We start from the raw sequence: 15,159 nt of genomic DNA on the forward strand, positions 1-15,159 counted from the left end.
CATACTGGTCACTCTCACTGGTCTACACCAGCATAAACAGCACATAATCAGATTATGTCCATCGCCGCCTTGTTTCTGAGAAACGTGTAGGAGTGCATTGTAATCCATGAACACACATATGCAGATTAAACCTCTGAAGTGCTGAATAGAGCGGAAACCATCAAAGCACCTACAGTTCTGTTCTCTCTCCCTCTTTCGGGCCGATCAGACACAGAGAGTTGGGTACAGATACACAATGATTAAGACAGCATGTGCATGGGTTACACAACTCCTTAAGCACCTCTGAGTAACTGATATTACCACCTGTTGGTGTCCAGCAGAACTTAAAGGAACAGTTAAGAGAAAAATGATTAGTTGCTGAAAATCTACTCCCCTTCAGGCCATCCAAGATGTAAATGAGTTTGTTTCTTTATTTGATTGAGAGAACAGTGGATGGACTTTTTCACTGGAGGAAGCTTTATTATGGATTATGGACTGTTATTTTGGCCAGAGGTCAGTTTAAAGTTAAAACATCTTAATTATGGATTTGTTTATGACAAACACACAGCTTTTTGCTTCACAAGGTGTTAACTGATGGACTGGAGTGGATTACTGTGTTGTTTTTATCAGCTGTTTGGACTCTCATTCTGACGGCACCCATTCACTGCAGAGGATCCATTTGTTAGCAAGTGATGTAATGCTGAATTTCCCCAAATCTGTTCAGATAAAGAAACAAACTCATCTACATCTTGGATGGCCTGAGGGTGAGTGAATTTTCAGTAAATTTTTATTTTGGGTGAACCATTTCTTTAATAGCTCTAAAGGTCATAATTTATTGAAAATTAACAATCAGACCACTTTCATTGCATTATTTTGCATGAAACTTAAACGTTGCTTTGTTACTCTTCAAAAATGCCACAAATGAATTAGAAATTCCTTAATAATAGTCTAATATGAACATGATGCAATAAATACAATCTCAGTGCATTAAATAATTTATAAAAATAAAATAAAAAATTGTTGCATTCATTCAGTGCACACATGTCCATGAGGAGATATTGTGCAATCAGCTCCTGCGGATGAGCAGGAGATCACAATGTATGCAAGGTGTGTTTTCATTGAGCTAATCAGACGGCTAAATACCAGCTTGCATATTTATATAGGATTACATGCACACATTTACAGTGTCTAAAACAGCGCAGAGAGCGGTCTCCTCCGGAGTGCTTAGATTGGAAACCAAATCCTGGATTTTAATATTTTGCCTCTACATTTACATCTTCGGGTCCAATTTGAAGACATCTCACATTAAAACAGGAATATAACTCACATTATTTGAAAGGTAATATCATTTTTTGCAACTTCAGTATATACATATAGCTTATTTAATATTTTGCATCTGCGAAATAAAATTCAGCTGCTCTAATATCAGTGTGGCTATTTACATTTGTTCCCCTATTTTTTGTTGCTTAGTGTCCTGCTCCTTTACTCAACTTTAGTTGAACAGCCATACATTTTTATAATTTCTCTAAATAATACCAGTAACACGGTGCAGATATTTGTACCCTGAGATCATTTGCAATTAACAGTTTTGATAATTATCCACGCATGAGTTCAAGGGTGCAAATAGAATAGAGCAGTATTTACTTTATAGCAGATTACTACCTATCCGGGAAGCAAACTGTATATTAGTATTACATATATTACTATTTAGCACTGAAACAAGTTTTTAAATATGGACCAAACAGTCAGATATACACTGAATATGAATAATTTGAGGGATCAAAATGGTAAAAATTCTGTTTTCCAAATGATAATTATAATAATGATCTAATCTAGAATTATTAAATCTAACAACATAGTAATAATAACAATTAAACAGATTTATGATATTATTATAATAAATAATAATGTCGAATAATTAAATATTACGTTATCATTAATATTATCATATTAGAAATTACACGTTTAAAATCAGATAGATTTGGTGCACCAAATACAGTTTGATGTCATTTCTAAATGTTTAACAAAAACATTAAAAATAAAATCCGCTGATCTGTTAAAAATCATAACTCAAATTTGAATGGTTGTTGCTCTCACAGATGTTTCCCTGGTCGGTTGTGTTTTCCCTGGAGCCAAAGGTTCCCGGCCAGCGCACTCCAGAGGAGCTAGTGACCAACACTTTGATGCTGGAGCTGGGTGCCATGGTGAAACGAACCGAGCGAATCCGGCTGGAGAAGGCAGCAGAGACTCGCAGACGCCGCAACTCTTCCTCTGCAGACTACAGCTGGCTGGCCGGCCCTCAGCCACACGTCCCCTACGAGCTCACGCCAGGAGACGTGCTGGAACTGCAGGACCTCTGCGCACAGATCCCACCTCACCAGTGCGGCCCGGTCATTGTCAGGTGGGCATCAGTGTTTTTTAGTATCACTGAGATAACATTTTTATTAAGAGTTTGAATTAGGTTTTTGTATGTTCTAGTTTCATTTTAAGTTTTGTTAAAATTTTTGTAATTTTTTGTAGTCAGCTTTTGTGAATTTTTTATATATACTTTAATATATATATCATTTTATTTAATTTTAGGTTTTTAGTACCCCAAGTAAAACTAAATGAAAATAAGGAATGTTTCCTTGGCAACTAGCTTAAGCTGAAATAAAACGAGATTTAGTAATGTTTTATTTAAGTTAATGTATTTAATGTGTTAATGTATTTTTATATGTGTATTTGTGTGTACATGTAAAATACAATGTTTTTTAAAATGATATCTTATTTCAGTTTATGTTAGTATAATGAATATATATATAAAAGTTTAAAATTAGTAGTAAACAGAAATGGCTTGTTTTACAATTAGTTACAAAGAAATGGCAGGTAGCACACTGAATTAAACATTACATTTTGAAGTAGAAAGACTAAACAGTATTTTCTTGTAAAAAAATAATAATTTCACTCCAATCTTTGTTTTACTTACTGTGATTATTTTTACAACATAAATGTACAATTTGAGTTATTTCTATATTTTCCTTTTTCATTTTTGTTAGTTTTAGTCTTTTTTTTTTTGTCATTTGTATTATTTGTTTGTTTGTTTGTTTTTGTTCACAGTTTTAGTTTGAGTTCTTTTAGTACATCAGGTTACCGATAAACTAAACAAGAATAAAAAGTATTTCCTTGGCAACTAGCTAAAAGTTTCATTTTTTTCTTTCTCTTTTCTTTTATTTCCATCAAGATTTATTTTCTTTCAAGTAACAAATGTTTTATGCTGTTTTTAGATTTACATAACCCTGGTAGGTATTGCCAAATAAGAGTTATAGTGACAGAGGTGAGTCAAGTAATACCTCTAAGATTTTGTTGTTTGTTTAAAAGGTTCAGGAAGCTAGTGTCAGAGTTTGAGACGGAGGTGCAGGACGTCCCCAAACTGTTCCGGAGCGTCTTAAGAAACTGCCTGGATGAGCTTCAGGGAGACGCAGAGCTCCAGAATCGGGTGAACCGTTGGGAAAAACAGCGCAGCAAGAGCCTCTCCTTTGTCACATTTCGATCCAAGTTCCGCACCCTGAACCGCGGGAAGGGAAGCTTCAGTGGTTCCCGCAACAACCTGCAAGAGGAAAACACATGGTCTGATGAAGACGAGGAAGCATCCGAACAGGAGACAACCGCCATGCGCACCAGGAAGGGACGGAGCCTCAGCATGCCAGAGATCACTCCTCTTGAGCAGGCGGCACAGACCTGAACAAGAGGAAGAGATGAAGAGAAAGACAAGAGGAAAGAAGGATTTGAAAAGCTTGAAGGAAATGTAGCCTTCGAGGTAAGTTGGCAATGGAGGAAGAAAAGAGGCGACGGCAAAGAACAAGAGAAGGGAAGAAAATCTGATTCTACGAGACATCCTGAAAGACTAAAGCTTATGCTTTCAGATTGCAAGACAAACACTGTTAATCGAACCAAAGAACACTGGCCTAGTCTTTTTTTATTATTTTGAATATTTGGATGTAAATATAAATGTGAATATTTGGCATAAATGTGTGTATTTTCACAGAGTGAAGCTCACAAAACCGGTCAAGAATATGTCCAGTTTATATTTCTGGAAGAAAAAAACATTTATAAAATAAGGGAACAAAATAAGAAAAACAAAAAGTGGTGGAAAAATATTGAAATAAAATACAAAAAAATATATATTTTTTATCAGTTAATTGTACACTATTTTTAAGTAATAAATTAACAAAATAATAAAACCCTCAAAAGGTGAAATGTGCTGAATTATTAAAACCATGTCAGCTTTCTTTTCATTTTGGTGCAACATATTCCATCTTTTGTGAGATTCACTCAACAAAATCTCTACAGCCACAGCGACAAAAGCAACATTACCCAAAATCAGTTTCTCAGATGTATTTTAATATGTACTGTTTGCCCTTACACTACAACAGCGTTCAGTTTATACAAGAGATGCAGACCATTCAGCTAAAAAAAGCCTGGAAACAGGAGTCTTCATAAAAAGTGCTCATTAAATAATACACTGTACATCGTTCGTGAGTTTGATTTGCGATAGCATGGCATGTGTGGGAGAGAGAAAGTCTGTGATTTACCAAATTAGAGAGTTTGACCTTGAAAACGCTGCTTCTAAGAGAAGACGACGATCTCTGCCAGCTCCATTATTCACAGCATCACAGCATGAAGGAGCTGATCTTCAGTTCTTTGTGCAGGTGGCCAATATGTTCATCAGGCCATAGTTGCTCCTCACAAATGAAGGAAACGCGTCCAGTGTTCAGCTCTCAGAGTACCTATCGGTTTCATCACAAGACATTCAGCTCTAGAACAACCAAAACATGCAACTTCCTCTGCAATGGCCTGGAACGAAACACGTCCTGATGTAATGAATGAGCGGTTTATAGCTTTAGACCCGTTTGGAGTCTCTTTGGGCCCTTTAAACAGCAGTGTGATCTTTTAAATTCCATAGTACTGTTTAAAACACCGGTCTTCATTCGCACCTTTTTCATTCCTGCACGAAGCAATAACATAAGACCAGGCAACTTCCTTTAACTCCTCCTTGTGTATTTGGCAGAATCAAACTCAAAAGAAAAAAAAAAAAAAAGAACGAAAGAAACTGAAAGTCTCTAAACAGTATATAGCATTACAGACCCCATATTTACAGGGCCTGCAATCATAAGGCCTTAACACACTAGAAAGGAGAATCTCATGAAAATGGTCAGAAAATATCAGACATATTTCACCACCCACAAAAGAAAATAATTTTTTTTATGACCATTAAGGACCATTTATAAATAAATACATTTATTTATTTGCATTGCGGTATTATTTCAATGACAACTAGGCACATTTCCCCCCAAATTCCCATGAATGTAATGTGAAAGAAAAATCTATTTGTACATTTATTACGAATATTGTACATTGGTACGTATATAACAAGGTAGCATTTGTTGAATTTAATTTATACTATTATTAATAATTTTTTAAAAATCATGCTAGATATAATAATCTTCATTATTATACGGCCCTTTTTTTCACATTACATATGAGAACTTAGTTTTCATGAAATAATGTCATAATGGTCCTAAAATACACATTACTTTTGTATTACAATATAATTAATTATAAAAATACAATTAATTATAAATAATTTTTCCTATCAATTATTTGGGGTAAAATATGACTGATATTTCTTTGTGAGATTCACCCATCTTTGATATAAAAACACATTAATAAAGATTAACAGGGGAATTATTATTATCAGGCGTGTTTTATGAGGAGAATCAGGTCACATTTAATTTACTGTAAAAAAATGTTATCGCTGATTACGGATAACACTGAGAAAAACCAACTAAACCAGTTTGGAGAATCAAACCACTTGGGAAAAAGCCTTCACTTTTAATATGTGATTATTAATAAGAAACGAAGGCTCAAATATTAATGCAGATGTAAATGAAGCTTAAAGAGAAAAGAGTGAATCCGAACACCCTCCTCTTTTTTTTTAAATGCACAGTAAATCTTAGTTCCACCGTCTTCATCAGTATCATCTTCATCTTCATCTCCCTCTAGTGTAAGGGAGTGGAAGTCGACAGTGACAGAATTAACATCTGACTCAAGTTACTCTGTCAAAAATCATCCCACCACTGAGCATCAGAAACCCCCCCGGGAGCCAGAGTCCCCTGCGGCACAGTCCACTTGTGTTTTTGCACATTCGCCCATAAGTCCATAGCCTGTTTCTCCCTCCTTCAAAACCTTTGGCTCCGTTTTCATCCCTCCTTACACTCAGGGTCATTCCTTCTCAGGCGAGGAAGACCACAAAGATGATGAAGAAGATGATGAGAACGAGGAATATCTTGATCATGAGCCAGCGATTGGAGGAAACGGATTGGAAGTACTTCAGTATCTCAGTGTGGGCCATTTCCACATTCAGCTGGGTGTCCTCCACATTGGCGTCGATCCTGGTGTTCAGCAGAACAGACAATGAATATTTGCACACATCAACTTTTAGTCGCAAATCCAAGTAAAACTCACACTGACATTTATGCTGATTTAAAAAGAATACTACTGTGACTAAGTGAAGTGACATACTGCCAAGTATGGTGACCCATACTCGGAATTCGTGCTCTGCATTTAACCCATCCAACGTGCACACACACAGCAGTGAACACACACACACCGTGAACACACACCCGGAGCAGTGGGCAGCCATTTTATGCTGCAGCAGTTAGGGGTTCGGTGCCTTGCTCAAGGGCACCTCAGTCGTGGTATTGAGGGTGGAGAGAGCGCTGGACTCCCCCCACCCACAATCCCTGCTGGCCCAAGACTCGAACCCGCAACCTTTGGATTACGAGTCCGACTCTCTAACCATTAGGCCACGACTTCCCCTCATGGGGAAAATGAAAATTCTATCATTAATTACTCATACTAATATCCTTCCAAACATGTAAGACCTTCGTTCATGTTTCCAAACATGTATGACCTTTGTTCATGTTTCCAAACATGTATGACCTTCGTAAGTGTTTGTGTGTAGTTTGTACAGCATGTTTATGAAGCATGTACTGTACTGTTGAGTCTGTGGTTTTGCAGTATGTTATTCCTGTGGTGTGTATGTGTTTGTGTGGTTGACTGACCTCTGAATCGTCTCTTCCTGCTCTTTGACCATGTGTGCCAGCTGCTGAAAGATGGAACCCAACTCCACAATGGTGCTCTCGATGTTCTGCATGGTGTCTGTTCGGCTCTGGATATATGAGTCCTAAAAAAACATAAAGAGACATTTGATGTTGAAATCAAACATTCAACATTTATCATACTCTCAAACCTTCAGCTACAAGCAACAGCCTAGACTGCAATCCCTTCCTAATTTCCTGCGAGACTGATACCTGTTCATCGATGAGCTGCAGCTGCAGAGGGTTTGCTCTAGAGTCCATATCGATGGCCACCTCTCCTCCCAGACTCCTGGACTCATCCTGCATCAGAACTGAGGTGTCTGCGAGAGCCAAGAAATTGAAGACTATTAGATACAAAATTATAAATAGATAGAAATAGAATAGAACTGAGATATAAATTATCTATATAAAATGTACAGTTTATAATGTATATTTTATAAAAAATAATATCCATAATATTTCAATTATTATAATAATTATTATAATAAATACAACAAAAACTTTCAATTAAGGTGAAGGTTGTTAAAGGGATAGTTCACCCAAAAATTAAAATTCTCTCATTAATTACTCACCCTAATGTCCTTCCAAACATGTAAGACCTTCATTCATCTTTGGAACACAAATTAAGATATTTTTGACAAAATCTGAAAGCTTTCTGACCCTGCATAGACAGCAAGGGTACTAAAAGTATTCTCGTTGCTTCATAAAATTACGGCTGAACCACTGATAGTCACAGGGACTATTCTGTCTATGTTCTTTGAAACTCTCTGTACCTTGAACGTGATAGTACCCTTGCAGTCTATGGAGGGTCAGAAAGTTCTCGGATTTCATCAAAATATCTTAATTTGTTTTCTGAAGATGAATGAAGGTCTTATGGGTTTGGAACGACATGAGGGTGAGTAATTAACGAATTACAGAATTTATTTTTGTGTGAACGATCCCTTTAATACAAAAATTCTGAGAGAATCTCAAATATAAGGAAGTTTTCATTTGTTTACGATGTTTCATTACTAAGAACTAACTGAAATAAAAAAGCAAAAGCTGGAACCTAAAAGGATAAACATTCAGATGTGTGAACCACGAAATGAAAATAAAATGAAAATAGCAGTACTAAAGAGGTTACATACTGAAGTTATTGGCGAGCAGAGGAGAGGCCGAGACAGGGGCCTGGGAGAAATGCTCCCTTCTGCTGCGCTGCTGCTTCAGATTCTAAATACACAACAGGACAGATATGCCTCAGCTAAAATTCTTCTTGTTTTAAAACACAAGCTTTTTTTTAAACAAAAGAAAGCTGACAAGAAAAAGCAGGTGGTTACATAGGACCATGATGTACAGCAAACATTGTGCGTTTTTGCTTTGCTAAGGATCTCATCAAATATTTAAAAGCCTAACAACTGCTTGGCATGAAATGATGTTATAAAAGTGTGGCATTGATCATTAAAAAAAAAAAAAAAACCCTCACCTCTGTTCTCACTTCCAGGACTGACTTGAAATCGTTTGACATTGATGCCAGCTTGGACTGCAACACAAACATTTACAGATAAGACTGTTTCTTAGCAGGAAAATGAAAGGTGTGGTAGTCAAGTCATCTCATGTCAATCAAAATGAGATCAACCACCCCTACTGTCTACAGCTAGGGATATTTGAGATAACACTTCCTGGAATATCTGTGAACTGCAGAAATATCAGATATAAGATTGTACCTGCAGGGAGACAACAATTGTGTTGGAATGTTTCTGGATGTGGTGGCCATTTTGCCCACTGCGGGATCGTACAAGGTCTTGCAGCTGCGCTATCTGCTTGTTCAGACTGTTGATGTCCTGATGAGACATAGACCGTATATATATCAGATCACTGCAAGAGGTTTGCTCTTACACAATATTGTAGTTAGCTGAAAGATTCTGGTAATACCAACACGCATACAGGCAACTTCAAAGTGAAATAAGCAAGAACTGAGACATATGGAGAATGACAACAGAGATGTCACTAACCTGTTTAATGATGTACGTTAGCTCCTCAATCTCCACTGCTTTATCATCGAACAAAGACTTCCTCTTGGCCACTAGGAGTGAGGGAAGAATAAAAGTTTATAATGACACCAGACCGTACAGTGCAAGAAATCGATAACTCTAAGTCAATCATATTAGACCCCAAAGTAAACTAGGGCACTGCCAAATAACCATGGACAAGCATCAGAACAGTACTGTAGAAAACATTCGTCCACCACCAATATAAGGGTCTTGTTACTTACAAATTGTAAGCTTTTCAAGCTTGGCAAATGTGTTGCTCAAGTCTTTCCCAATTCTCCTGTTACGGAGAAAAAAAAAAACAAGGTTTCAGGGGGCAAAGTTTTGAGGAAACAAGACAAGGTTCAGTTGCACTGAAGCAAAAAAAAAAAAAAACTGGGCAAAAGCCAAATAAAACATGGATATGCACTCTTACTTGGCCATAAGAGTGAAGTCACTGCGCTGTTTAAGGGCATTAATGGCAGGTTTAGTGTGAGTCCCATTCTGAAAAGACAGAGGAAAATGTTTATTTTTTTACCAAAAATATAAAATTGTTGTTATTATACACCAAAATTAACAGCATCATCAAATATCAGTTCAGCCAAAAATGAAATTGGCTGAAAATTTACTCACCACAAGACCTTCCAAAATGTTAAATTTTTTTTTTTAATCAGAACAGATTTAGAGAAATTTTGCATTACATCACTTACTCACCAATGGATCCTCTACAGTGAATGGGTGCCTTCAGAATGATTATAAACAAAACAACAGTGGGAATTGTGCATTATTGTGATGTTTTTATCAGCTGTTTGAACTCTCCTTCTGACGGCACCCATTCACTGTAGAGGATCCATTGGTGAGCAAGTGACGTAATGCTAACAACAACAACAAATCTGCATCTTGTATGGCCTGAAGGTGAATAAATTGCGCAAAGTGTAACATGAAAATCTAAAAATATTACACCAATTTTTTTACTTCCATGAAACAGAAAAGGAGATATAAGGCAGAACCTTCTGTTTTCAATCCAAGGAAAGTAGATGGTGGTTTATACTGCTTTTATATATCTTGCATAGTGCCTTTTCGGAGTTCAGCAGCATAAACCACCATTTACTTTGGATGTATGTAAAGAAAAGCTCACATTCTGCCTAGTTTAAATTGTGTTACATGACAGAAAGAAATAGGTCAGTAAATCATGACATAATGTTCAGATTTTAAGTAAACTATCCTTTTAAAAAATGTTCAATGTAAAGTGTACTATTATTTTATCCTTTAAAATATGTAATATGCTACACATAGTTTAAGCATTTGTGAAAACCACACTGCACAGTTCACTGAATATCCTTTGTATAACACTGTTTGCAGATGTATTTAATATTGTCATACCTGTAACTGTCTCCCTTGCAGTGACTTACAAGCCGACTGGAACTCAAGTGTGCGGTCCCGACACGTCATGATAATGCTGCAGAACCTCCTTCCCTAAATGATATCAGGATGTGTATGTGTGACAGAGTCTAAAGCAATCCGGCTGCTGTGAAACTCTCTGCTGGCGTCTTTATGAGGGCCAAAGCAAACACTTCAGGCTTCAGATGTTACTAAAAGCTTGGAAGAGTTGACTGTTCTTCAGCGACTCCGCACATCATCTGAGGATCACAGAATGATTCAATCAATCACCTGAACTTTGATTGTCATCGCTGGGAAGAGACTAAACAATGTTAGAAAACATTTGACACTTAAAGGAACAGATCACCCAAAAATAAAAATTCTGACATTTACTCATCCTCAAGCTGTTCAAAACCAGAATGAGTTTCTTTCTTCTGTTGAACACACAAAAAAAGATAATTTTAAAAAAATTTGGTAACGAAACAGCTGCTGGTGGTAGCCATTGACTTCCTTAGGTTTCTATCCTCCCCATACTATGAAAGTCAATGGCTACCGTCAGCGTTTGTTTGGTTTTGGTAAACGATGACAGAATTGTCATTTTTGGGTGAAATATCCAAATACTCTTGTACCTGATAACAAAATATCAATTGAAATGGCTACAAATAATGCATTAACTTTACCCATAACTGATTTTCAACCACTTAGCATCAAATACAATTCTCTAGGTACATGGCTGCTGTCTGTGAATCCAGATAAAATAAGTAATTTAGATAAACACTCTTGTCTGGATGTCACTCCCACATCCAGTAATACTTGACAAACAGAAGATCTGCGCATATACCGATCCCAACACCTCAGCTTACCCTTCTTTACAATATCAATAAGGAAACCCTCTCTAGACAATGTCTACAAATAACCGGACCATCAGTCAGATGAGCAGAGAGGTAAACTGAACTCACATGTTATCGGATTATAGGCCACCTAGAATATTCTGGCTTCACGGCTAAATTAGATGTTTAATAACACAAATCAATGAAGGACAACTCGTTCTTCGCGAAGATATATTACAAGCTTTTACTCACATGTTCTAAACACTAATTCTATCTTCTGAAGGTGTTTACAGGTTTGTTTGTTTATGTCTGTATAGCGACTGCCACCGTCTTCAGTCCAGCGGTACGCAGTTCTTTGGAGGCTAATTGGCCCAAAACTCGACAATTTCTGTCTTAATTTGAACTATAAACACTCCGGATGAACCTAAACCACTAGCTAACACATTCATTACATGGTTTATAATCGTTTACTCACTGTTATTGTATCATTTTGTCGTTTTTTTTCCAGTATTCCCGATGTTACGGAGGTCGGGGTTTCACTTCCAGCTCTAACCGCTTCCGGTGTGCGTTACGTCACTGCCACGTCCACGATTGCGCACGCGCACTACCACTTTCCGAAAGCGTGATTTATGACGCAGATGATAAAATTTTGTGCAGGATTAATATGAATATAATTAGAATTTAATTTGTACGTTTTCTAGTTGGTTTTCACTGTATACATTTATTTTTAGACAGTTCTCTTGTTTAAATGTTTTATAGCATGTTTACTTTTTTATGTTAAATCAACTTTTAATATTCTTAGGGATGACATTTAACAAAAATGAAAGGTTTTTAAATTAATTACCGGTAATTAATGAAATGCATGGATGCTTTTAACACTCCCAACCACGTGACATCTGTGTTTATTATTAATAATCAATTGAAACTAAAATAATTTATATTTAAAATAGTGCTGGAGCCATGGAAATAAATGTTATTTTAGTTTGTCCTATTATTTTCATTTTTATCTTTATTTAACGACAACAAAAAACTAAAGAAATTATATTTTTAAATAAAACAAATTTACAAATACATTAATTTGAAATAAAAATAGGTTTTGGTTTTTGTTAAAGTGCATTTTATGACGAATATTCGTAGTTTATAAACATTTACAATTTTATTAGCAAACCTAATGACTGTAACCTTTCAAAGCACTACAACACCAGCAGATGTCGCCAAAAGAACTAAAAATTGAGAAACTGCACTTGATGCCAATGAAACCACGAAATGAATCATTTTGAAGTGAATATGATTTCAAAGATTAAAAGACTACTCATGCACAGACTAAAACATGTTGTTCCTAGTACACACATTACCAAGCCAAGTAACACTGGTCGACAGTGCTTTTGAAACATAATTGTGATTCTTTCAAATAACAAACACTCATTTTTGTTTTACGACAGTGACGATTGACTTTGACTTTTGTTTTTATTCCAAACTACTCTTATTTTCTATTTTTCTAACCCTACACCTAGCCTCAAACCTTCGATTTTCATCAAAACATGCATGATTAGCATGATTCCTAATCTATTTGTAACAATTATCAATTTCAGATTTTACTATCTTTTAGTGAACACTTGGTCTCCACAGTGTAGGAAAACACTGACCTACACACACATACATATTCTCAGCCATTCAACATGAAGCAGCATGTAACCTATTTGAAGTCCTCTCAGCATAAGAGCTTTTTGTGCTCCTTATCTCCTTTGTGCCGATCAGCAAACTCACTTTGAATCCAGCAAACCCTGTAACTTATCTGAGGATCTGCATTATTTTTGGACTGAGATCGATGACACGGCTCTTTTCAGACAGGGTTCAATAGCATCAGTGTTCCCTCAGTGCAGAAATGCTCATAAAAACACATTAGGAAACCAGTTTTAGTGGCCTGAATGTGAAGGTTTACATTTTTCTCTTACATGCTGACACATACACACACCGGCTGCGCTCAGACAATGTCGTCGTCTCTGCCAGATAACATCACAACATACACATATTCATGTTGTCCAGATAGCATCCAGGCCTGCTAGAACACAGCTGCTTCAACAAAGAGACGCAAGGAAAACACAACTGATGTTTTATCATTAGTGCCACTTTGGGCACCAACACACTCACACACGCAAGAGCAGGAAAACAACACGGGACTGTGTTTTTAGCTGGAAATGAAAAAAGAGGTGAGCCTGATAGAGGAATAGGGCGGCCCTGGAAAATATCATTTCTATAATGCCTATGAGAAGACAGGGAGGAAGGGAGAGAAAGACAGAAAGTGGCACTGAAATGTATTCCATCTTCTGGACGGATGAGTCACTCTGCATTTTCTCCCTCTCCCGTTTTTCGTAATCTTGAGGGCGGTCTGCTAAATTTAGTCCTGGCGCTGAGCCCTAAAAGACAGGTAGGCCAGCATCAGCCTCAAAATGAGTCTACACACACTCTGAGCAAACACACACATATTTGGAAACAGTCAAGCACTGAATTCAGACATAAATCCATAAATGCAGACTGCTGCACCCCCCACCACCACCCCACATGCACGGCCTCGCTGCATCACGCACAGTCATCAAACATGCTGTGAAATATTTATATGAGAACTTGGCTCTCCAGCGTCTCGCTGCGTCTCGCTGCAGGTGATGCGCTGGAGAGGATGTTCTGTTTTGATAATGTCACTGGAATCAGATGTCTGGCTCTCTATTAATACAAAATCCCATTTGAGAGTGTGATGAGGGGACCAGACAGTGAATAAAAGCGCCACTGCCACTCAGCATGATAAAATCTGACCTTTACAAAACTGTCAGCAAGCACAGGCCAACAAAAACCCTTGTTTGAGTCTGAAATATGGCAGAACGTTTAGATTTTGACTAGATTTATGAATAGAGTCTCATAAAAACTTTGTACACTGAAAATTGTTTTTTTTACGGTAAGTGGTTTTTATAAATTTTTTCGTATTTGTTTTATAATTTTATTTTATTTTACTTTACTTTTTTATTTGATTTGATTTGAGCCAGACATTTCTTTGTGAGAAGGACTGATTCACTGGTAGCGCTGCATGTATTTTTAGCAGCATGTCTTCAGATGTATCACTCCTGTTAAAAGCCTAGAAAGAGAGAATAAAACAAGTATCAGTGAATCATCAGACAAGAGATATCAGGTAAGGTTTGTGCGGTTCCACAGGCACTGGGCAGGTGGCATTAGCATTAAGCAGTGTGTGTGTGTGTGTGTGTGTGTGTGTGTGTGTGTGTGTGAGCAAGTCTGACTCAGCAGCAGTCAAGCGAGAGGAGGGAGAGAGATAATATTATTTCTCACATCATTACGGTGCTGGCGGCCCTCTGCTCGAGACTCCCAGACCCAGGTGATAATTATCACATTGTTTATCTTTCATTACCGTTAAACGGCAGGAAAAGAGAAGGGAGGGGGTGGACGACACAAAACAGGGAGGTTGAATTGAGAATAAAACAAAGACTAAAGCAAATATGTGCTTTCCCTACAGAAAACTACTGTTACATTATCATGGTACAGTGATTTTATCAGATAGTAAGACTATAGTACTTCGATATGTATAAAGTATGGTACTAAATGATTACTATTCACATGTACCATGTTACATCCAAGGTCAATGTCTTCTTCAAATCATGTTACATGTCCAGTTATAGACCATATTTCCACTATAGATCCAATCTCACATCACCATGTCCAGGTCACATTTCACCACAAAAATGAAGTCTATTTTTAAGACCATTAAGATTTTTTGCATTGTAAACATTATTTTCATGACAAATTCTATATTTTATAATC

At 36.9% G+C, this 15,159-nt stretch overlaps 2 protein-coding genes across 3 annotated transcripts; one reads left to right on the forward strand and one right to left on the reverse strand.

Moving 5' to 3' along the window:
• The first annotated feature begins 190 nt into the window (after positions 1 to 190).
• On the forward strand, positions 191 to 4,484 carry LOC306853541 (protein RD3-like). 2 transcript variants are annotated; one of them, XM_079391037.1, is made up of 3 exons: positions 191 to 743; positions 2,079 to 2,380; positions 3,337 to 4,484. In XM_079391037.1, exons 2-3 carry the CDS (start codon positions 2,079 to 2,081, stop codon positions 3,698 to 3,700), a joined length of 666 nt encoding a protein of 221 aa, XP_079247163.1. In that variant the 5' UTR covers positions 191 to 743; the 3' UTR covers positions 3,701 to 4,484. The 2 variants fall into 2 exon arrangements, with proteins under 2 accessions (XP_079247163.1, XP_079247162.1); XM_079391036.1 differs by lacking the exon at positions 191 to 743 and adding an exon at positions 1,142 to 1,318.
• On the reverse strand, positions 4,340 to 11,915 carry LOC306853540 (syntaxin-5-like). The gene is made up of 11 exons (XM_079391035.1): positions 11,810 to 11,915; positions 10,508 to 10,764; positions 9,561 to 9,628; positions 9,370 to 9,425; positions 9,110 to 9,180; positions 8,822 to 8,938; positions 8,581 to 8,637; positions 8,246 to 8,327; positions 7,332 to 7,438; positions 7,083 to 7,204; positions 4,340 to 6,410 (listed from the first exon to the last, which is right to left on the reverse strand). Exons 2-11 carry the CDS (start codon positions 10,574 to 10,576, stop codon positions 6,251 to 6,253), a joined length of 909 nt encoding a protein of 302 aa, XP_079247161.1. The 5' UTR covers positions 10,577 to 10,764; positions 11,810 to 11,915; the 3' UTR covers positions 4,340 to 6,250.
• Between the last annotated feature and the right edge of the window lie 3,244 nt (positions 11,916 to 15,159).

The sequence above is a fragment of the Barbus barbus genome (assembly GCF_936440315.1).
Source record: "Barbus barbus genome assembly, chromosome: 33".
NCBI classification, from domain to species: domain Eukaryota; kingdom Metazoa; phylum Chordata; class Actinopteri; order Cypriniformes; family Cyprinidae; genus Barbus; species Barbus barbus.